General features: G+C 43.0%; 2 protein-coding genes across 6 annotated transcripts in view; one reads left to right on the forward strand and one right to left on the reverse strand.

The window, feature by feature from the left end:
• The window catches only part of RMI1 (RecQ mediated genome instability 1), a 274,637-nt gene that overhangs the window by 225,835 nt on the left and 26,506 nt on the right, over positions 1–22,296 (reverse strand). The gene's annotated exons all lie outside the window — the stretch shown is intronic.
• GKAP1 (G kinase anchoring protein 1) overlaps positions 1–22,296 on the forward strand; it is an 88,868-nt gene that overhangs the window by 25,911 nt on the left and 40,661 nt on the right. For 4 of the 5 annotated variants that reach the window (XM_066256999.1, XM_066256997.1, XM_066257001.1 and 1 more), the window contains 3 exons: positions 3,701–3,778; positions 10,310–10,433; positions 15,157–15,179. In XM_066256999.1, the coding sequence (XP_066113096.1) occupies positions 3,701–3,778; positions 10,310–10,433; positions 15,157–15,179 (225 nt within the window). The remainder of the gene's footprint in view (positions 1–3,700; positions 3,779–10,309; positions 10,434–15,156; positions 15,180–22,296) is intronic. The other variant, XM_066256998.1, reaches the window with a different exon arrangement.

Raw genomic sequence — 22,296 nt, forward strand, 5'->3', positions numbered from 1 at the left:
AGCGCCCATTTGCTTCTCCACCCCTCCGCTGTGCCTTCCTCTCTGTCTCTCTCTTCCCCTCCCGCAGCCAAGGCTCCATTGGAGCAAAGATGGCCCGGGCGTTTGGGATGGCTCTGTGGCCTCTGCCTCAGGCGCTAGAGTGGCTCTGGTCGCAACATGGCGACACCCAGGATGGGCAGAGCATCACCCCCTGGTGGGCAGAGCATCGCCCCTGGTAGGCATGCCGGGTGGATCCCGGTCGGGCACATGCGGGAGTCTGTCTGACTGTCTCTCCCTGTTTCCAGCTTCAGAAAAAAAAAAAAAAAAAAGGTTCATCTGCGCAACAGTATATTCTAAGGACCTGTAGTAATGTTCATTCTGTCCATAGGTGAAAAAAATTGTAAGTGAGGATGCCAATCAATAGGCAATATGGAAATATCTTAAATAACAGTTTTATTGTTTTTTTTTTGTCAGGTATTATTTAATATTTTTTATTAACATTTTAAAACTCTTATAACGTAGTTTTACATACCTCTTTTGTTGTTCTTAAGTATTAAATGCATGAAATAATAAACTACCTTTCAGTATATATTGGTTTTTTTGTACTTAAAACAAGTCATTAGGGCAGAGAACTGGTTGTTAAATTATTTTAATCCCACCACTGGAGTTGATACTTCTCATCTCTCCCCCTGCCTATCTGTCTGTTACTAGCTGTCCTTTTCTCTCTCTTTCCTTGCTTAAAAAAAAAAAGAATCAGATACTAGAGAGAGCACATGTTTTTCATTCTAAAAGTCCCATTCATTTTGTATCATGATATTAGAATCAGTTATCCTAATATCTAAGTTCTGTGAGTTAATATGGAAAAGAGCCTGACCAATGGTGGTGCAGTGGATAGAGCATCGACTTGAGACACAGGACCCAGGTTCAGAACCCCAAGGTCTGAATGCGGGCTCATCAGGCTGGAGTGCAGGTTCACCAGCTTGAGTATGGGGTCTCTGGCTTGAGTGTGGGATTATAGACATGATCTAATGGTCACTGGCTTGGAGCCCAAGGTCACTGGCTCAACTGGAGCCCTCCAGGGCTCTTCACAGATTTGAATTAAGAGGTAAACATCTAGGCCTTAAGAAAGGAAACTAAGGAGTTATGGGGTGTTCAGGTATGAGCATCCACTTTTAAAGGGCTGTCATCAGATGATTGAACTCCACTTGTTTGTGTTCTCAAATTTAATTCCCAGGAGGTCAAAAAGTTGGCTCCCTGTTGTTGATAATGATAACTTGGATGTCTATGGTGGATATGGTGGTAGGTGGTAGACAGGACTATATGATTGGCTGTCCTGCTAGAATCATGTGACACTGGAATGAAGTATAGTTATTCAAAAGAATAAAAGAAGGGATTCTGGACAGAAAAAACTAGATGCCCATTAAATTTATGCTTTTATTATCTAAGATGCATAGGTTGACGAATACATGCACACAAATTCAAGATGTTTATTTTGTCATATTGAAACTATCCTATATTTAGCTGCAGATACATTTCATCACCAATGCTGGACCACCCAAAGTCCCATCCAACTATTGTAGCAATTAGGAAAATTAATTCTTGGAGAGTTACTTGATTAGAGAGTGGTGGAAGCTAGATTGTAAGACCTTAAGGTACAATTGTGTGGTAGTTAAGAGGAACCAAAAGATAAAGATTACATGCCCTGGCCAGCTGGCTCAGTGGATGGAGTGTCAGCCTGATGTATGGTCGTCCCAGTTTGATACCCGGTCAGGGCACTCAGGAGAAGCACTCAGGCCATTTGCTTCTCTCCTCCTCCCTCTCCCTCTTCTCTTCTTCTTCTCCTCCCACAGTCAGTGGCTCTATTGGTTTGAGCGCCGGCCCTGGGCACTGATGATAGCTTGGTTGGTCCAAGTGTCAACTCCAGATGGGGTTGCTAGGTGGATCCTGGTCAGGACACCTGTGGGAGTCTGTCCCACTATCTCCCCTCCTCTCACTTAAAAAAAAAAGATATAGATTACAGAAAAATAATTTTGTTTTATAATATTAGGTGACTTTAAAGATAGGGCAATCATTTAAAAGTAATAAAAGGATATGAGTAAAAGGATTCACTGTAATTATTCTGTAACATCAAGCATATACATTTGGTCACCTTCTTTAAAGATTCTTTTTTTTTTTTTTTTTTTTGCATTTTTCCGAAGCTGAAAATGGGGAGGCAGTCAAACAGAGGACAGACTCCCGCATGTGCCCAATCGGGATCCACCTGGCATGCCCACCAGGGGGCGATGCTCTGCCCCTCTGGGGCGTCGCTCTGTTGTATCCAGAGCCATTCTAGCGCCTCCACAGAGCCATCCTCAGCGCCCAGGCCATCTTTGCTCCAATGGAGCCTCGGCTGCGGGAGGGGAAGAGAGAGACAGAGAGGAAGGCGCAGCGGAGGGGTGGAGAAGCAGATGGGCACTTCTCCTGTGTGCCCTGGCCAGGAATCGAACCTGGGACTCCTGCACGCCAGGCCGACACTCTTACCACTGAGCCAACCGGCCAGGGCACCTTCTTTAAAGATTCTATACCTGTTTTGCCTGACCAGGTGGTGGCGCAGTGGATAGATCGTCGGACTGGGATGCCGAGGACCCAGGTTCAAGACCCCGAGGTCGCCAGCTTGAGCGCGGGCTCATCTGGTTTGAGCAAAAGCTCACCAGCTTGGACCCAAGGTCGCTGGCTTGAGCAAGGGGTTACTTGGTCTGCTGTAGCCCCACAGTCAAGGCACATATGAGAAAGCAATCAATGAACAACTAAGGTGTTGCAATGCGCAATGAAAAACTAATGATTGATGCTTCTCATCTCTCCGTTCTGGTCTATCCCTCTCTCTGACTCTCTGTCTGTCTCTGTAAAAAAAAAAAAAGAACAGAAAAAATTCTATACCTGTGAATTAGTCTATATTAAAGAAATGATGTGTTTTAGAATTTTTAATATTTTTTAGTATTATAGTTTTGAATAATAATTACTGTTTTATCTTTGGTGTCCTGAACCTGGATACTGCCTTTGACGTCCATTACAATGTTAAATTCTTTGTAAGATTTTTTAAAATTGAAGTAAAAGGATTATGTGATATACAACAAATTATTGACTATGAGTGGGAAAATAGAAATCTCAAAAATTGGAAGATTTTGCTTCAGTATGTTCTATAAAATATAGGATTCCGGCCCTGGCCAGTTGGCTCAGCGGTAGAGTGTCAGCCTGGCGTGCGGGGGACCTGGGTTCGATTCCTGGCCAGGGCACATAGGAGAAGCACCCATTTGCTTCTCCACCCCCCCCTCCTTCCTCTCTGTCTCTCTCTTCCCCTCCCGCAGCCGAGGCTCCATTGGAGCAAAGATGGCCCGGGCGCTGGGGATGGCTCCTTGGCCTCTGCCCCAGGCGCTAGAATGGCTCTGGTCGCGGCAGAGCATCGCCCCCTGGTGGGCTGAGCGTCGCCCCTGGTGGGCATGCCGGGTGGATCCCGGTCGGGCGCATGAGGGAGTCTGTCTGACTGTCTCTCCCCGTTTCCAGCTTCAGAAAAATACAAAAAAAAAATAATTATATATATATATATAGGATTCCTTGCTTTGGCATAGATAAATAACTTTAGAGAACCCAGACTGTTTTTTAATTTATTTGTTTATATTTACTGTATATATTGTCATGGTTGTTTTGTAGCATAATGCTATCGCAAAACTTTTTTTTTTTTTAGCTGACATCTGAAATGTTTGAAGCAGAGCTTGAGAAGGCATTGTTGCTAAGTAAATTAGAATATGAAGAACACAAAAAGGTATTTACACATTTATTTATTTAGCTAGATTGGGTTTAAGTGGCTAAAATTTAGGATCAACCTTCCTGAATTTTGCATTAAAATTCTCTTTAAACTTTTTCCTAAAAATTCATTATTGTAACAAAATATTGTAAGGAAGTTTTCATAATAAGATTCCTCGTCAGGGTTTGAAAGTCAACAGAAACATGTGGACTTAGTTTTTTCTGTTGCTTGGCAATGTTTAGTTTAAAAAGTTCCTCCATTCAACATGAAGGGAAGAGAGGAAATTAAATTAACAGCTGATGATTTATTTGAATTTATTTTAAATGAACATAGAAAATAAGGAGATTTGCCTGACCAGGTAGTGGCACAGTGGATAGAGCATGGTCGTGGGATGCTGAGAACATTGCCAGCTTGAGTGCAGGCTCACCAGCTTGAGCTCAGGATCTCTGGCTTGAGCGTGGGATCATAGACATGACCCCATTATCGCTGGCTTGAGCTCAAAGTCACTGGCTCTGCTGGAGGCCCCCCCCCCTCCCCCGTCAAGGCACATACGAGAAAGCAATCAAAACAACTAAGGTGTCACAACAAAGAATTGATGCTTCTCATCTCTCTCTCTTCCTGTCTTTCCCTGTCTGTCCCTCTCTCTCTCTTGCTAAATAAAATTAAAATTTTAAGAAAATAAGTAGATGTAACAGTGTTAAGGTAAGTAGGAGTACAGGAGCATTCATTAAGAGACCCTCTGCTGGAGATATATTACAATTAAGTAAGTGGGAGGACATTTCTGATAATTTGGAGTTGTAAACTCAGCATTTGTCACTAAGGGACATTAGGCTGTGTGCTGAAATACATTCTGCATCTTTTAGGAACGTTTAAGTAAAAGGCAGTGTTTGTTTCCAGTTTCTATATTTAAATTGAGCATTTATATTATCTTCATATTATTTAACTTTAGTTCTTTACATGTATTGGGATTTTTTAAAAATTTAAAGACTTTATTTATTTATTTATTTTAGAGAGGAGAGAGAGAAGAGGGGAGTGGCAGGAAGCATCAACTCCCATATGTGCCTTCACCAGGCAAGCCTAGGGTTTCAAACTGAAGACCTCAGTGTTCTAGGACAATGCTTTATCCACTGCACCACCACAAGTCGAGATTTTTCTGATCCATTAAGTTTATTCAACCTGTGATTACTCAGTGGTTAATCATAAATGGCTTCTGGCATGCTTAAGGGCTTTTAGACTATGTCATTGTACACTAACTCTTTCACACAAGATAGAGTAATTAAAATTTACAGTAGTTTGCTATTTATTCATTGGAGGAGGAAGAAAGCCAGTAAAGTGGTCTTTTGTACACTATATGTATTAGTTTCATTTTTCATGTCTCTATTTCTGTTATCCTGAAAATCAAGAATAACTAATTCAGCCTGACAAGGTGGTGGTGAAGATAGAGCATTAGCCTGGGATGCTGATGGACCCAGATTTGAAACCCTGAGGTTGCGATCATAGACTTGACTGGCTTGAGCCGAAAGGTCACTGGCTTGAAGCCGAAGGTGGCTGGCTTAAGCTCAAGGTCACTCACTTGAGCAAGGGGTCACTGGCATGGCTGGAGCTCCCCAGTCAAGGCACATATAAGAAAGCAATCACTGAACAACAAAAGTGCTGCAAAAATCCTTCTGACTTGCTCAGTTTGGAGCTAATTATTTTTTTTTTTAGGATATTTGACTTATTTATTTATTTTTATTTTTACAGAGAGAGAGAGAGAGAGAGAGAGGTATAGATAGGGACAGACAGACAGGAACGGAGAGAGATGAGAAGCATCAATCATCAGTTTTTCGTTGTGACACCTTAGTTGTTCATTGATTGCTTTCTCATATGTGCCTTGACCAAGGGCCTTTAGCAGACCGAGAAACCCCTTGCTTGAGCCAGAGACCTTGGGTCCAAGCTGGTGAGTTTTTTGCTCAAACCAGATGAGCCCACGCTCAAGCTGGCGACCTTGGGGTCTCGAACCTGGGTCCTCTGCATCCCAGTCTGACACTCTATCCACTGCGCCACCGCCTGGTCAGGCGGATTTTTTATTATAACTAAAGTTTGGGATGGCATTTTCTACTCTGTTGTATCACTTACCAGATATATACATATATCTTAGTGAGATAGAGAGTGAGAGGGACAGGCAGACAGGAAGGGAGAGAGATGAGAAGCATCAATTCTTCCTTGTGGCACCTTTATTGTTTATTGATTGCTCTCTCATATGTTCCTTGACTGGGGGGCTACAGCAGAGTTCGTGACTCCTTACTCAATCCAGGGACCTTGGTCTTTAAGCCAGCGACCTTTGAGCCTAAGCCAGTGACCATGAGATCATATCTAGGATCCCACGCTCAAGCCAGCAACCCCATGCTCAAGCTGGATGAGCCCACGCTCAAGCTGGCGACCTTAGAGTTTCAAACCTGGGTCCTCAGCATCCCAGGCCAATGCTGTGCCCACTGTGCCACCACCTGGTAAGGCCAGATAATTTTTGAATAGTTAAAATGTGCTTGGCACACAATACAAAGATTAAGACCTGGTCCCAGCCCTTGAGTTTAGTATAGGCAGACATGCATATATTTATATTGTATAGTATTGAGTGCAGTGGGAATTCAGAAAGATAGAATATTCTGTGCCTTGATAAGGGTAGATTTTAGGAAAGGATTTTTTATTTTTGTAACAGAAGGAAGGACAGATAGGAACAGACAGGAAGGGAGAGAGATGAGAAGCATCAATTCTTTATTGCAGCTCTTTAGATCATTGATTGCTTTCTCATACATGCCTTGACCATTGGGGCTACAGCAGAGTGAGTGACCCCTTGCTCAGGCCACAAATGTGGGGTCATGTCTATGATGTGATGCTCACGCCAGTGACCCCATGCTCAAGCTGGTGAGCCTGCACTGAAGCTGGTGACCTTGGGGTTTCAAACCTGGGTCCTCTGCGTCCCAGTTCGATACTCTGTTTACTGTGCCACCACCTGGTCAGGCAGGAAAGGATTCTTTTTTTTTTTTTAATTTAATTTTATTTTTTTCAGAGACAGAGAGAGAGGGATAGACAGGGACAGACAGGCAGGAATGAAGATATGAGAAGCATCAGTCATTAGTTTTTCGTTGCGACACCTTAGTTGTTCATTGATTGCTTTCTCATATGTGCCTTGACCATGGGCCTTCAGCAGACTGAGTAAATCCTTGCTTGAGCCAGTGACCTTGGGTCCAAGCTGGTCAGCTTTTGCTTAAACCAGATGAGCCCGCGCTCAAACTGGCGACTTCAGGGTCTCGAACCTGGGTTCTCGGCATCCCAGTCTGACGCTCTATCCACTGCACCACTGCCTAGTCAGGCGGAAAGGATTCTTAAAAGGGGGTCTTGACCCTGGCTGGTTGGTTCAGCAGTAGAACATTGGCCCAGCATGTGGAAGTCCTGGGTTCGATTCCCAGTCAGGGCATACAGGGGAAGCGACCATCTGCTTCTCCACCCCTCCCCTTCTCCTTCCTCTCTGTCTCTCTCTTCCCCTCCCGCAGCCAAGGCTCCATTGGAGCAAAGTTGGCCTGGGCACTGAGGACGGCTCTATGGCCTTCACCTCAGGCACTAGAATGGCTCCAGCAGCAACAGAGCAACGCCCCAGATGGGCATAGCATTGTCCCCTGGTGGACATGCTGGGTGAATCCTGGTCAGGCGCATGTGGGAGTCTGACTGCCTCTCTGGTTCTAACCTCAGGGAAAAAAAAAAGAGGGTCTTACTAAATGTATTAGGTGTGCACAGGGTGGGTAAGAGGAAAGTTGGCAATCTCAGGGAAGGAGTGGCAGGTATACAAGATGTGTACCTGTGAAAGAATGTAGCATATAATTTAGGGACTTAGAGTTGCTAGAGATACTACCAGAAGAATAAGGTATAAAGAACCTTGTGTAGCAGACTTAGGAAAATCAGGTTTTATACATATGCAGAGAACTATTAAATATTTTTAACTTTTAGATTTCGGGTTTTCATTTTAGAAAATCATGCTGTAGCAGTGTAGAAGATGGATTGAGGGGCTATAATTAGAGAGTATTGCAGTATCAAGAAAAAAAAACTAGAGGAAATGACAGAAGGTATAAGGAAAAGAGAATAGATTTAAGAGAGCTTTAGGTCTGACTGGTGGTGGTGCAGTGGATAGAGTTCCAAACTGGGAAACTGAAGTCCCAGGTTCGAGACCCTGAGGTTGCTGACTTGAGTGCAGGCTCACCAACTTCATTCAGCATAGGGTCACTGACTTGAGTCCAAAGGTTGCTGGCTTGAGGCCTAAAGTCGCTGGCTTGAGCAAGCTGGAGGCCCCAGTCAAGGCACATATGAGAGAAGCAATCAATGAACAACTGAAGTGCCACAGCTACAAGCTGATGCTTCTTATCTTTCTCCCTTCCTGTCTGTCTTTGTGTGTGTGTCTCTCTCACTAAAAGAAAAATAAATAAAATATTAAGGAAAAGAGAGCTTTAGGAGATAAATTCAACAAGACAAACTGACTAATTGGATATAAAGTATGTAGAAAAGAATAGGCAAGGATGACTGAGGTTTCTGGCCTAGATGGTTGTGTAGAATCTACACTGTAGATAATGATGACATTAAACAAGGTACTTAGTACAGAATCAGTCCTTACTAGAGAATTGGAGAAGCTTATTGAACATCCCAGTTGAGTTGTCTGTATATACAGAAATCATTGTATATACAGAACTTTAAACTTTGATTTGAAGAACACTGGGTATAAAGGATAAGAATACATTAGGATGACATAATGGTGAATAGTAGTTTTTTAATTTATTTTATTTTATTTTTTTGTATTTTCCTGAAGTTAGAAGCGGGGAGGCAGTCAGACAGATTCCTGCATGCACCCAACTGGGATCCACTCGGTATGCCCACCAGGGAACAGTGTTCTGCCCATCTGAGGTGTTACTCTGTTTCTGTTGGAGCCATTCTAGCCATGGAGCTGTCCTCAGTGCCCTGGCCTACTTTGCTTCAATGGAGCCTTGGCTGTGGGAGGGAAAGAGAGGGATAGAGGGGAAGGGTGGAGAAGCAGATGGGCATTTCTCCTGTGTTCCCTGACTGGGAATCGAACCTGGGACTTCCACATGCCGAGCGAACACTCTAACTGCTGAGCCAACCAGCCAGGGTCAGAAGTTACATTTCTAAGAACAGAGATGGGAAAAGAGAAGCCAGTGAAGGAAACTCAAAAGTAGTCAGAAAAAAATAAATCTCTCTCTCTCACACACACACACATACACACACACACACACACACACGAAACAAAAAAAGAAAAAATAGAAAAGAAGTGGTAGTAAGAAATGTATTAAAAAACAAATACTTGAAAAGTAATGTCTTGTGGCTTTGGCATTTAAAAGGAAGTTGACATTAATTTTAGTATAAGACAACAGCAGAAGTCAGATTTCAGGAGTTGTGAGTGGGCGATGAGAAAGCAAATTGAATGTAGATAAAGTTTGGTCCAGAAATGACGAAGAAGAGGGTGGGTTAGAAGAAGAAGAAGAAAGAGGGGTTATAGATCAAGGTATAGCTTTTTGTTTTTATTTTACTGTTTAAAAGGAAAGAGATTTGCCCTGCCCAGTTGGCTCAGTGATAGAGAGTTGGCCTGCTGTGTATATCTCCCAGGTTCAATTCCTGTTCAGGGCACACAGGAGAAGTGACCATCTGCTTCTCCACCTTTCCTCCTCCCCCTTCTTTCTCTTTCTCTTTCTCTTTTTCTCTTTCTCTTTCTCTTTCTCTTTTTCTCTTTCTCTTTCTCTCCTGCAGCCATGGCTTGATTGCTTCGAGCACATTGGTTCCAGGTGCTGACAATGGCTCCCTGGAGCCTCCACCTTAGGTGCTAAAAATAGCTCAGTTGCAGGCATGGCCCCAAATGGACAGAGTATCGGCCCCAGATGCGGGTTGCCAAGTGGATCTCGGTTGGGGTGCATGTGGGAGTCTGTCTGTCTCTTATCGCCCCTCCTCTCACTTGAAAAAAAAAGAGGCAAGAGATTGAGTATATAATTAAACATGTATCCTAAAAAAATTAAAATTAAACAGGTCAGTCTTGTTTTATACAAGCTGGCTAACCTAAGTTTTTTGTTTGTTTGTTTGTTTTTTACAGAGAGAGGGATAGATAGGGACAGACAGACAGGAACAGAGAGAGGTGAGAAGCATCAATCATTTAGTTTTTCATTGCGACACCTTAGTTGTTTACTGATTCCTTTCTCATATGTGCCTTGACTGTGGGCCTTCAGCAGACCAAGTAACCCCTTGCTCGAGCCATCGACCTTGGCTCCAAACTGGTGAGCTTTTTGCTCAAACCAGATGAGCCCACGCTCAAGCTGGCGACCTCAGGGCCTCGAACCCGAGTCCTCCGCATCCCAGTCTGACGCTCTATCCACTGCGCCATTGCCTGGTCAGGCTTTTGTATGTTTTTTTAATTTGCCTTTTATCTTTAAAAAGAAAACTAATAAATATATATTACCTGTTGGTTAATTGATTTTACTAGTGTAAACTAAACTTAATGCTTGTTGAAATACTTTTCAGGAATATGAAAATGCCGAAAATGCTTCAACTCAATCAAAGGTTATGAATAAAAAAGGTAAAAGAAAGAATCATCAGGGAAAAGACAAACCTCTCACTGTATCACTAAAAGATTTTCAATCTGAAGGTAATATATGTGTGAGTTTTGTTATGCTAGAGTAACTGTTCTGAGTATTTGTATACTTAAAGTTGTAAGTTTCTTTCTAATTTTAAAAATAAGTAAAAATGATTTTGTTAATTTGCTACCTAGAATGTAGAATGTAAGCATGTTTAGAAATAAACCATTGAGGGGGTTAAAGTTATTTAAAATCAATTAGTAAACCCCATAAAACTAGAATTGATCTTTTTGTATTTCTGAATTTGTCCCTTTTCTAAAACTCACTGAAAATAAAAATATCCATTTGTAGTTTTTAAGTCATCATGAAACATATTATTGTCCTTATACATAATTTGGTTTAAGCTAGATTAGGAATAGTATCTTCAAATTTTATCCATTATTGGTTAACCTCCTCAAGTTATCTGTAACTACATCTTAGAAAACTAAAATACAAATTTTTAGAGTGAGACTTATTATCAGGAAACTCTTTATAATATCATTTGTGGGGGGGTTGTTTTTTTGTTTTGTTTTGTTTTGTTTTTACAGGGACAGAGAGGGTCAGACAGACAGGAACGGAGAGAGATGAGAAGCATCAATCATCAGTTTTTTATTGCGCATTGCGACACCCCAGTTGCTCATTGATTGCCCTCTCACTTGCGCCCTGACCACGAGCCCTCAGCAGACCGAGCAACACCCTGCTCAAGCCAGCGACCCTGGGTCCAAACTGCTGAGCCTTTGCTCAAACCAGATGAGTCTGCGCTCATGCTGGCAACCCCAGGGTCTTGAACCTGGGTCCTTGGCATCCCATTCCGACGCTCTATCCACTGCGCCACCACCCGGTCAGGCTGTGTTTATTTTTATCAAAAAGGGAAGACAGGAAATTACACCTTCCACTAAATTTAGACAGGCCACAAAACACTTTAGTTTTGATGTTGGAAATGGTGAGAGCCCTAGATCTGTACTGTATTATATTGTAGCCATGGTTCATGTGTGGCAACCTAAATACAAATTAGTAAAAAGGAACTAAAATAAAAAATTTCTTAGCAGCATTAGCCACATTTCAAATGCTTAGTAGCCATATGTGACTAGTAGTTTCCATATTAGACAGCATAGTAAGAAAAAAATTTTTTAAACAGCACTGTGCTAATACCAAATGGACAGCTGTTTGTGCAGCCCATTTGATTCATATGAATTTAGCCTTGATACATTGGGTATTTGTTCTGTGAGCATTGATAATACCATACCAGTAATCTCAGAAGAACCCTACTTTACTGTATTCAAAAGAAAGTCTATCTGGCCTGACCAGGCTGTGGCGCAGTGGAGTGAGCATCAGACTGGGACACAGAGGACCCAAGTTCAAAACCCTGAGGTCACTGGCTTGATTGTGGACTCACCTGGCTTGAGCACAGGCTCACCAGCTTGAGCCTGGGATCATAGACGTGCCTCCATGGTTGCTGGCTTGAAACCCAAGGTTGCTGGCTTGAGCAAGGGTTACTCACTCTGCTGTTGCCCCCTCCCACAATGCCCCCCCATCAAGGCAAATATGAGAAAGCAATCAATGAACAACTAAGGTGCTGCAACAAAGAATTGATGCTTTTCATCTCTCTCCCTTCCTGCCTGTCTGTCCCTATCTGTCCCTCTCTCTGTCTCGCTGTCTCTGTCTCTCTTGCTAAAAAAAAAAAAAGCAAGTGAATCTATGAAGTTAGGAATAAATTTAGAGGATTATATTGCTTCCATTTAAGAATCAAGAAAGGCCCTGGCCGGTTGGCTCAGTGGTAGAGCGTCGGCCTAGCGTGCGGAGGACCCGGGTTCGATTCCCGGCCAGGGCACACAGGAGAAGCACCCATTTGCTTCTCCACCCCTCCGCCGCGCTTTCCTCTCTGTCTCTCTCTTCCCCTCCCGCAGCCAAGGCTCCATTGGAGCAAAGATGGCCCGGGCGCTGGGGATGGCTCTGTGGCCTCTGCCTCAGGCGCTAGAGTGGCTCTGGTCGCAACATGGCGACACCCAGGATGGGCAGAGCATCACCCCCTGGTGGGCAGAGCGTCGCCCCTGGTGGGCGTGCCGGTGGATCCCGGTCGGGCGCATGCGGGAGTCTGTCTGACTGTCTCTCCCTGTTTCCAGCTTCAGAAAAATGAAAAAAAAAAAAAAAAAAAAAAAAGAATCAAGAAAGTTGCTTTGTTTTGGGATTAAAAGAACAGATGTGTGTTAAAATAAAATTCCTAGTTTTAGTAAGAAAGTTTTATGTAAGATATTTCATTAAGAACTAAACAGAAACATGAAAAGAATGTTTTTAAAAACTTTTTGATTTATTTTCCATGTTTGATTTATTAAGTATTATATAAATTTATTAGATGGATTGAGAAAGACATCAGTATGATACTGTTAAAGGGAAACTATACAAGACTTGATTAACACATTGTACCTCAACTTCTGGTATCACATTGTATGCTAAGTAGAACATGCGAGTAGAATGTGTGACCCACCAGAATTTGGTAGTTAGACCTGAAACTTGTCATTTTGACATTTACTATGTTTATGGACTCGATTCTGATCAATGAGTGCTTTAGAGAACTGGTTCAGCTTTTAGATTCTCAATCATAAGAAACCTATTTTATTTCATTATTAGTCCTTGAGAATGGAAAACTTCTGCTATCCAGAAGAAGCATTATTAAATATTAGATATCCTGGTCATTTTCAATTTAAATGGAAAACGCTTGCTCCCTATTGGAAATACTTTATTTTGTATTTTTCCGAAGTGAGAAGTGGAGCGTGGGGGGGCAGAAACAGACTCCCGCATGCACCTGACCAGGATCCACTCGTCCTGCCCACTAGGGGGCAGTGCTCTGCTGCAATCAGAGCCATTCTATTACCTGAGGCGGAGGCCATGGAGCCATCTATAGTGCCCAGGCCAACTTTGCTCCAGTGGAGCCTTGGCTGCGGGAAGAAGAGAGAGAGAGAAAAAGAAGGAGAGGGGCAAGGGTGGAGAAGCAGATGGACACTTCTCCTGTGTGTCCTGGCGGGGAATCGAACCCGGGACTTCCACATGCCAGGCCAATGCTCTACTGCTGAGCCAATTGGCCAGGGCCTCCCCGTTTGTACTTTAGATTCATTCAACCTTTTATCTATGTAGATTCCCTTATGTCTTTCTTTTCCTCGATCTGTAATTCCTTTTTTTTTTTTTTTTCTGAAGCTGGAAACAGGGAGAGACAGTCAGACAGACTCCCGCATGCACCCGACCGGGATCCACCCGGCACGCCCACCAGGGGGCGATGCTCTGCCCCTCTGGGGCGTCGCTCTGTTGCGACCAGAGCCACTCTAGCGCCTGGGGAAGAGGCTAAGGAGCCATCCCCAGCGCTCGGGCCATCTTTGCTCCAATGGAGCCTCGCTGCGGGAGGGGAAGAGAGAGACAGAGAGGAAGGAGAAGGGGAGGGGTGGAAAAGCAGATGGGCGCTTCTCCTGTGTGCCCTGGCCGGGAATCAAACCCGGGACTCCTGTACGCCAGGCCGACGCTCTACCACTGAGCCAACCGGCCAGGGCCTATAATTCCTTTTTACAAATGCTATGTTGTTACTATGTCAGTGATTTTTCTCTTTTTTTGTATTCATTTGATAAGTATACATAAATTTTTAGAATTTTTATATCAAAGTATTATGTATTTTTAAAAATAAAAACTAGACCTGACCTGTGGTGGCGCAGTGGATAAAGCATCGACCTGGAATGCTGAGGTCACTGGTTCAAAACCCTGGGCTTGCCTGGTCAAGGCACATATGGGAGTTGATGCTTCCTGCTCCTCCCTTATCTCTCTCTCTCTCTCTCTCTTCTCTTGAAAATGAATGAATAAATAAAATCTTAAAAAATAATAAAAATAAAAACTAGCTAATAGTTTTAAAGGATACAAATTACTATTCAACTTGTTATTTTATTCCACAAAAGCAGAGTAATGTGTATAGTTTTGCAGTCATACTATCCTGTGATTAGATTTTAAACATATTTGTACTCCCTCAGGTTCTTTTCCTTCCAAAAATATTATATGAAACCAAAAATTTAAGTGATGTAGAATTCAAATGTTTAAAAATTTAATACCTGGCCCTGGCCGGTTGGCTCAGTGGTAGAGCGTCGGCCTGGCATGCAGAAGTCCCGGGTTCGATTCCCGGCCAGGGCACATAGGAGAAGCGCCCATCTGCTTCTCCACCCCTCCCCCTCTCCTTCCTCTCTGTCTCTCTCTTCCCCTCCGGCAGCCAAGGCTCCATTGGAGCAAAGATGGCCTGGGCGCTGGGGATGGCTCCTTGGCCTCTACCCCAGGCGCTAGAGTGGCTCTGGTCGCGACAGAGCGATGCCCCGGAGGGGCAGAGCATTGCCCCCTGGTGGGCAGAGCATTGCCCCCTGGTGGGCGTGCCGGGTGGATCCCAGTCGGGCGCATGCGGGAGTCTGTCTGACTGTCTCTCCCCGTTTCCAGCTTCAGAAAAATACAAAAAAATGAATAAAAAAATTTAATACCCATTGTTGTAGGTGGCAGTTACAGGGATGCAAGACCTAGTTCTTAAGCTGAACAAATGAATAATTAATGTATACTGGATTTTAACATTTTATCCCTTGAAAAGTAAATCTGATGAGTCTTAGGCAACCCCAAAATGACTTCTGAAACTTATTATAATTTTGAAATTCTTTTCAATTATTTTGTTTAAATATTTTTTACATACTAAAATATTTTTGTATGTTACTTAACTTCGGTGAACTTTTTTTTTTTTTACAGATCACATTAGTAAAAAGACAGAGGTAAGTGTTATCACCATCTTCATTTTGGAAAACACTTGATTTTAAGAATTATACTTTAGCAGTAAGTCTTCTTTGAGACATAGCCATTTAAGGGACAGTTCATATATTTTTCATGAGTAAACTCAGTCATGTTTATGGCAATTATAAGGATATAAAATATATTGTTATAGAATAAAAATATGATTATTTGCATGGAATATATTGTTTAGCTTTAACATCCTAATTTGTGTGTGCCTGTGAGCCAAAATGTTTGACATGTAAGTTAAAATTTTAGGAAAATAGTCTGGGTTTTAATCTTTATTTAAAAATTCTGAAACCATGTCTCAAGATATTTTGGAATTATAGAAAGTATCAGATAAATTGTGATTATATAGTTTATACTCATGGATAAGATTAACGTGATTATACACTTTTCTTACCATTCACCATTAGAGGGTAGGGCAGTCATAACTTTCTAGTATTATTGGTTAATCTTTTTTTTAAAGACCCCATAAAGCTTTATTTTATTTTATTTTATTGTATTTTTCTGAGGTTGGAAACGGGGAGGCAGTCAGACTCCCGCATGCGCCCAACAGGGATCCACCCAGCATGCCCACCAGGGGGTCGCTCTGCCGCAATCAGAGCTATTCTAGTGCCTGAGGCAGAGGCCACAGAGCCATCCTCAGTGCCTGGGCAAACTTTGCTCCACTGGAGCCTTGCGGGAGGGGAAGAGAGAGACAGAGAGGAAGGAGAGGGGGAGGGGTGGAGAAGCAGATGGGCACCTCTCCTGTGTGCCCTGGCCGGGAATTGAACCCGGGACTCCCGCACGCCAGGCCGACGCTCTACCACTGAGCCAACTGGCCAGGGCCGCTCCATAAAGCTTTAAAAAGGTATTTATGGCCTGACCTGTGGTGGTGCAGTGGATAAAGCGTCGACCTGGGATGCTGAGGTCGCCGGTTCAAAACCCTGGGCTTGCCTGGTCAAGGCACATATGGGAGTTGATGCTTCCTGTTCCTCCCCCTGTTCTCTCTCTATCTCTCCTTCCCTCTCTCTCTCCCCTCTCTCTCTAATAAAAATGAATAAATCTAAAAAAAAAAAGGTATTTACATATCTTGTAGAATTGGGAAATGAAACTACTATAAAATATCCTTTAATATTGAGGACAGTATTAAAAATTGTTAAGAGTTCTTTTGCTGCCTTTAGGTAATAATTTGAAAGTTTTATTCTATTATATGTGTTATCGTGTCAGTAATTCCATTACTTGATTTTTTTCAAATGGCCAGATACCCTTGGTTTCACTTTAGAATACATGTGTGGTTTTTGATAATTTTTTTGTTGTTTCAAGCGTTTGCTTGACAAGTCAGGGAAATTAAATTCATGAATATGAAAACAGTATCTAAACAACTCCATGACTATATTAATAATGTCCTTAACTATTCATGCAAACCAGAATTGATTTGTTGGTAAAACAAATGCTAGAAATTCTTTGAAGTGATTTACAAGCCACTGTCACTATTTCTTATATTAAATTTAAATGACCACAAATATATACTGAGTATTAATTTTATGTTTGAAAGTGGAAAACATTTTTTTGGATTAATTCCAGTTTTTAAAAATCCGCTAATTGCCCTGGCCGGTTGGCTCAGCGGTAGAGTGTCAGCCTGGCGTGCAGGAGTCCCAGGTTCGATTCCCAGCCAGGGCACACAGGAGAAGCGCCCATCTGCTTCTCCACCCCTCCCCCTCTCCTTCCTCTCTCTTTCTCTTCCCCTCCTGCAGCCAAGGCTCCACTGGAGCAAAGTTGGCCTGGGCGCTGAGGATGGCTCTGTGGCCTCTGCCTCAGGCGCTAGAATGGCTCTGATTGCTGCAGAGTGACGCCCCAAGATGGGCAGAGCATCGCCCCCTGGTGGGCATGCCGGGTGGATCTCCATCGGGCGCATGCGGGAGTCTGTCTGACTGCCTCCCCATTTCCAGCTTTGGAAAAAGCCAAAAAAAAAACAATCCGCTGATTTAACGGGGTTCACTTTATGTGAATCAGCAATCAGATACAAATGGTATACCTGTTCCTAAGAAACTATCCCCAACTGTTAGTGGAGGAAAAATAATATATATAACCTTTTCCATGCTTGCTTTTTCTTTCCTGATTTGAAAGAAGAAATTAAACCCTGGCCTTTGGTGGCACAGTGGATAAAGCGTTGGCCTGGAATGCTGAGGTTGCCAGTTCAAAACTCTGGGCTTTCAGAGCCCTGGCCGGTTGGCTCAGCCGTAGAGCGTCGGCCTAGCGTGCGGAGGACCCGGGTTCGATTCCTGGCCAGGGCACATAGGAGAAGCGCCCATTTGCTTCTCCACCCCTCCGCCGCACCTTCCTCTCTCTCTCTTTCTTCCCCTCCCGCAGCCAAGGCTCCATCGGAGCAAAGATGGCCTGGGCGCTGGGGATGGCTCTGTGGCCTCTGCCCCAGGCGCTAGAGTGGCTCTGGTCGCAACATGGCGACGCCCAAGATGGGCAGAGCATCGCCCCCTGGTGGGCAGAGCGTCGCCCCCTGGTGGGCGTGCCGGGTGGATCCCGGTCGGGCGCATGCGGGAGTCTGTCTGACTATCTCTCCCTGTTTCCAGCTTCAGAAAAATGCAAAAAAAAAAACAAAAAAAAAACCTCTGGGCTTGCCTGGTCAAGGCATATATGGGAGTTGATGCTTCCTGCTCCTTCCCCTTTCTCTTGCTCTCTCCTCTCTAAAAAATGAATAAAGACTTAAAAATTTTTTTTATTAAAAATAAGAAAAAAATAATGGCAGAATGACCAAGATTTCATCTATTTAGTATACATACTTAATCTGAATTGTATTTACAACTGTAGGTATATGACATAGCATATATTTTGTCTTTCATTATTATTTTAGAGCTATGTTCTAATTGTTTTCTATTATTAAGTAACTTAATATGTAATAAAATTCACTTTGAATAATTCTAATGATTAGGACATTTTCTACCTGCCTCACCAGGTGGTGGCACAGTGGATAGAGCATCGACTGGGATGCAAAAGATCCAGGTTCGAAACCCCAAGGTCGCTGGCTTGAACACAGGCTCACCAGCTTGAGCGCGGAGTTGGCAGGCTCAAGCCAGCAAACTTGAGCACAAGTTTGCTGGCATGAGCCTGAGGTCACTGGCTTGAGCAAGGGGTCACTGGCTCTACTGTAGCCCTCCAGTCAAGGCACATATGAGAAAGCAGTCAATGAACAACTGAGGAGCCACAACAAAGAATTGGTGCTTTTCATCTCTCTCCCTTCCTGCCTGTCTGTTCCTATCTGTCCCTCTCTGTCATAGCAAAAAAAAGAAAGACATTTTTTACCTTTGTAAATGCAGTATAATTATAATTTTTTTTTTTTTTGTATTTTTCTGAAGCTGGAAACGGGGAGGCAGTCAGTCAGACTCCCGCATGCCCCCGACCGGGATCCACCCAGCACGCCCACCAGGGGGCGATGCTCTGCCCCTCTGGGGCGTCGCTCTGCTGTGACCAGAGCCACTCTAGCGCCTGGGGCAGAGGCCAAGGAGCCATCCCCAGCGCCCGGGCCATCTTTTGCTCCAATGGAGCCTCGGCTGCGGGAAGGGAAGAGAGAAACAGAGAAGGAGAGGGGGAGGGGTGGAGAAGCAGAGAGGCGCCTCTCCTGTGTGCCCTGGCCGGGAATCGAACCCGGGACTTCCGCACGCCAGGCTGACGCTCTACCACTGAGCCAACTGGCCAAAGCCAATTTATTTTCTACATAACTATTTTAACACATTGTTGACCGTTCACGAGTTAACTCGTGTTGGCACTATTTCAATTTTTGAAACTCAGGGTAATACAGGATTATTGTATTTGTGACTCTTCACCCTGAAGGGTGAAATTCAAAAAACAGCAGACCGTTCTATATTTTCATGCGGACTCCTTTTCTTCCCACTCCTCCAAGCGTGAGATCACAAAATCAAAGGTACGGTAAACAAAAACAAATCAGTGTTGAGCCATCTAAACTTGGACTATCTTCTTAATGCTCGCAGTGTGAACATACATATCAAGGATACTGTAAAATCTTTCTTCGTCGTGTTCAATCCAACTAGAACTTGTAAAGTATGTGTTTCAAAAGGAAAGCGCAGCGAAACCAGATATATTTGTAAAACATGTTGCGTACCATTACCCATAGGTGATTGCTATACCACACCAAAAAAATACTAAAATATATAATATGTATAAAATATAATATGTAGCAGATATTACAAAGTTTCATTTAAGTTCATTATGTATAAATAAAGTATACTGAAGTTTATTTAGCTTGTTTTACTTTCATACTCAATTACGAAAAAATAGCTGGTAACATGCTTCTGTGTAAAATTGCCAGTCAACAATGTGTTAAGAAATCAGTCAGAAGAAAATGAATTCATATTATTCTTGACACTAACCAAGGTTATGTTTCATTTTCACTAGAGGTATTACTTTCAGGGACCGGAATATTTATTTAAATGGCTAAGCCGTTGCTTTAGTAATTTAGGAAAGCCGGGTTTTTTTTTGAGATTTAAAGAAAGAAATCTGAAAAAATTTCTGATTTCAACTCTAAAATGAAATGTTTTCTCCTAAAAAATATTCCTGTCTTTGTTATCCGCATGAAAATATAGAACGGTCTGCTGTTTTTTGAATTTCACCCTTCAGGGTGAAGAGTCACAAATACAATAATCCTGTATTACCCTGAGTTTCAAAAATTGAAATAGTGCCAACACGAGTTAACTCGTGAACGGTCAACAATGTGTTAAAATAGTTATGTAGAAAATGCTGAATAACTGACTAAATTCTTTTCATCTTTAACATTTCACTAATATCGGGATGTTTTTTTCATGGGTATCTAAAATTTGTAACCTCTGTGGAGAATGATATACAATCTTCCCATCCCCTCTTAAATCAGTTGTTTACTGGATAAAATTCAAAAGAGAAAATATTTTTTAAGTTATTGCTGGGAGACTAGGATTACTTGAATTGCCTGTTCATTCGTCTGATTGCTAGCCAAACTTGTTCTCAGGTTAATTTCATCATTCCTTTTTTCCTTTCTCCACTCTTCACAATTCATGACTGTGTGTTATTAGTCTCAGTACTTTTTTTCCAGTCCCAGTTCTTTGTAATTTCTCTCACCCTGAAACAATTAGAATAAAAATTACATTTGCAGGAGAGAGGAGGAAAAGTTTTTCTTCATTAAATGTTCAGGAGCTGTTGGTTGCTACTACTACACCAGTCCCCTACCCTTTACTCAGTGTGGTCAAAAACATCCTGCCCTGGCCGGTTGGCTCAGCGGTAGAGCGTTGGCCTAGCGTGCGGAGGACCCAGGTTCGATTCCTGGCCAGGGCACATAGGAGAAGCGCCCATTTGCTTCTCCACCCCTCCGCCGCACCTTCCTCTCTGTCTCTCTCTTCCCCTCCCGCAGCCAAGGCTCCATTGGAGCAAAGATGGCCCGGGCGCTGGGGATGGCTCTGTGGCCTCTGCCCCAGGCGCTAGAGTGGCTCTGGTCGCAACATGGTGACGCCCAGGATGGGCAGAGCATCGCCCCCTGGTGGGCAGAGCGTCGCCCCATGGTGGGCGTGCCGGGTGGATCCCGGTCGGGCGCATGCGGGAGTCTGTCTGACTATCTCTCCCTGTTTCCAGCTTCAGAAAAATGCAAAAAAAAACAAACAAACAAAAAAAAACATCCTAAGAGAATTCTAGACAAGTACACTGAATAATAGAATAGATAACTTGTATATACCTCTTAAAAACCTCAACTGACCACACCTTTTATTTATTTTTTATTAATTTTAGAGAAGCATCAACTTATTGTTTTACTTAGTTGTTTCATTTAGTTGTATACTGATTGCTTCTTGTATGGGCCTTGACTGGGGATTTAACCTGTGACCTTGGTGAACCAGGACGGTGATTTATCCACTGAGCCACCTGGCCAAGGATGACCATGCCCCTTTTTTTTTTTTTAATTAATTCTTTTTTTACAGAGACAGAGAATCAGAGAGAGGGATAGACAGGGACAGACAGACAGGAACGGAGAGAGATGAGAAGCATCAATTATTAGTTTTTCATTGCACAATGCAACACCTTAGTTGTTCATTGATTGCTTTCTCATATGTGCCTTGACCGCGGGCCTTCAGCAGACCGAGTAACCCCCTGCTGGAGCCAGCAACCTTGGGTTCAAGCTGGTGGGCTTTTGCTCAAACCAGATGAGCCCATGCTCAAGCTGGCGACCTCGGGGTCTCGAACCTGGGTCCTCTGCATCCCAGTCCAACGCTCTATCCACTGCGCCACCGCCTGGTCAGGCGACCATGCCTTTTAAAGAGCATTATTTGGTCCTTAACATTGTTTTGTTTGTTTTTAATTTTAATGTGTTGCCTTTCTAAATGTCAGTTCTGGGTTAAGTATCTTATAGCAACTCCTTTCTATTTAGTTTCACTTTTATCTGGCCTTCTTAATTCCTGTCCTAGTACCATTCAATAGCTTTAAAATGTTTATTTGGCTGACTATGCTTCAGAAGTTAGCCAAACAGGTACTTTTTCATGGAAGCTTTTTCTGATCATGGTATTATTTAGATGCCTGGGATACCTTGTGTATACTTCATAGCCTTCAACAGCCTATTTTGCCTGACCAGGCAGTGGTGCAGTGGATAGAGTGTCGGACTGGGATGCAGAGGACCCAGGTTCAAGACCCCGAGGTCTCGCAACGAAAAACTGATGATTGATGCTTCTCATCTTTCTCCGTTCCTGTCTGTGTGTCCTGTCTATCCCTCTATCTGACTGTCTCTGGAAAAAACAAAAACCCAGCCTATTTTATTGTTGTTTTGCTCTTTCACTAGAAATTGAGTTCTTGGAAGTATGGGACTATATCTTGTTGATTTAGTTTCCCTGGTAGTCCTAATTCCTGTCACATGGTAGGTAATATAAGTGAATGTTGGATAATGAGTTAATGTTCTGCCTTCTCACTAAAACCATCCTAGCCTTATTGTTTTGTCTGCAGCTTCTGTGTATTTTTACAGCTTTTATAATAGAGGCACACAGATTTCTTATTTTTTTCTGCTAGTTCAAGCATATTGTTAGGGCCTTCATGAAGCTTTGCATTGAGAAGAATTCTGAGACTGCATACTTGCTC

The sequence above is a fragment of the Saccopteryx bilineata genome, chromosome 2, assembly GCF_036850765.1.
Source record: "Saccopteryx bilineata isolate mSacBil1 chromosome 2, mSacBil1_pri_phased_curated, whole genome shotgun sequence".
Taxonomy (NCBI): Eukaryota; Metazoa; Chordata; class Mammalia; order Chiroptera; family Emballonuridae; genus Saccopteryx; species Saccopteryx bilineata.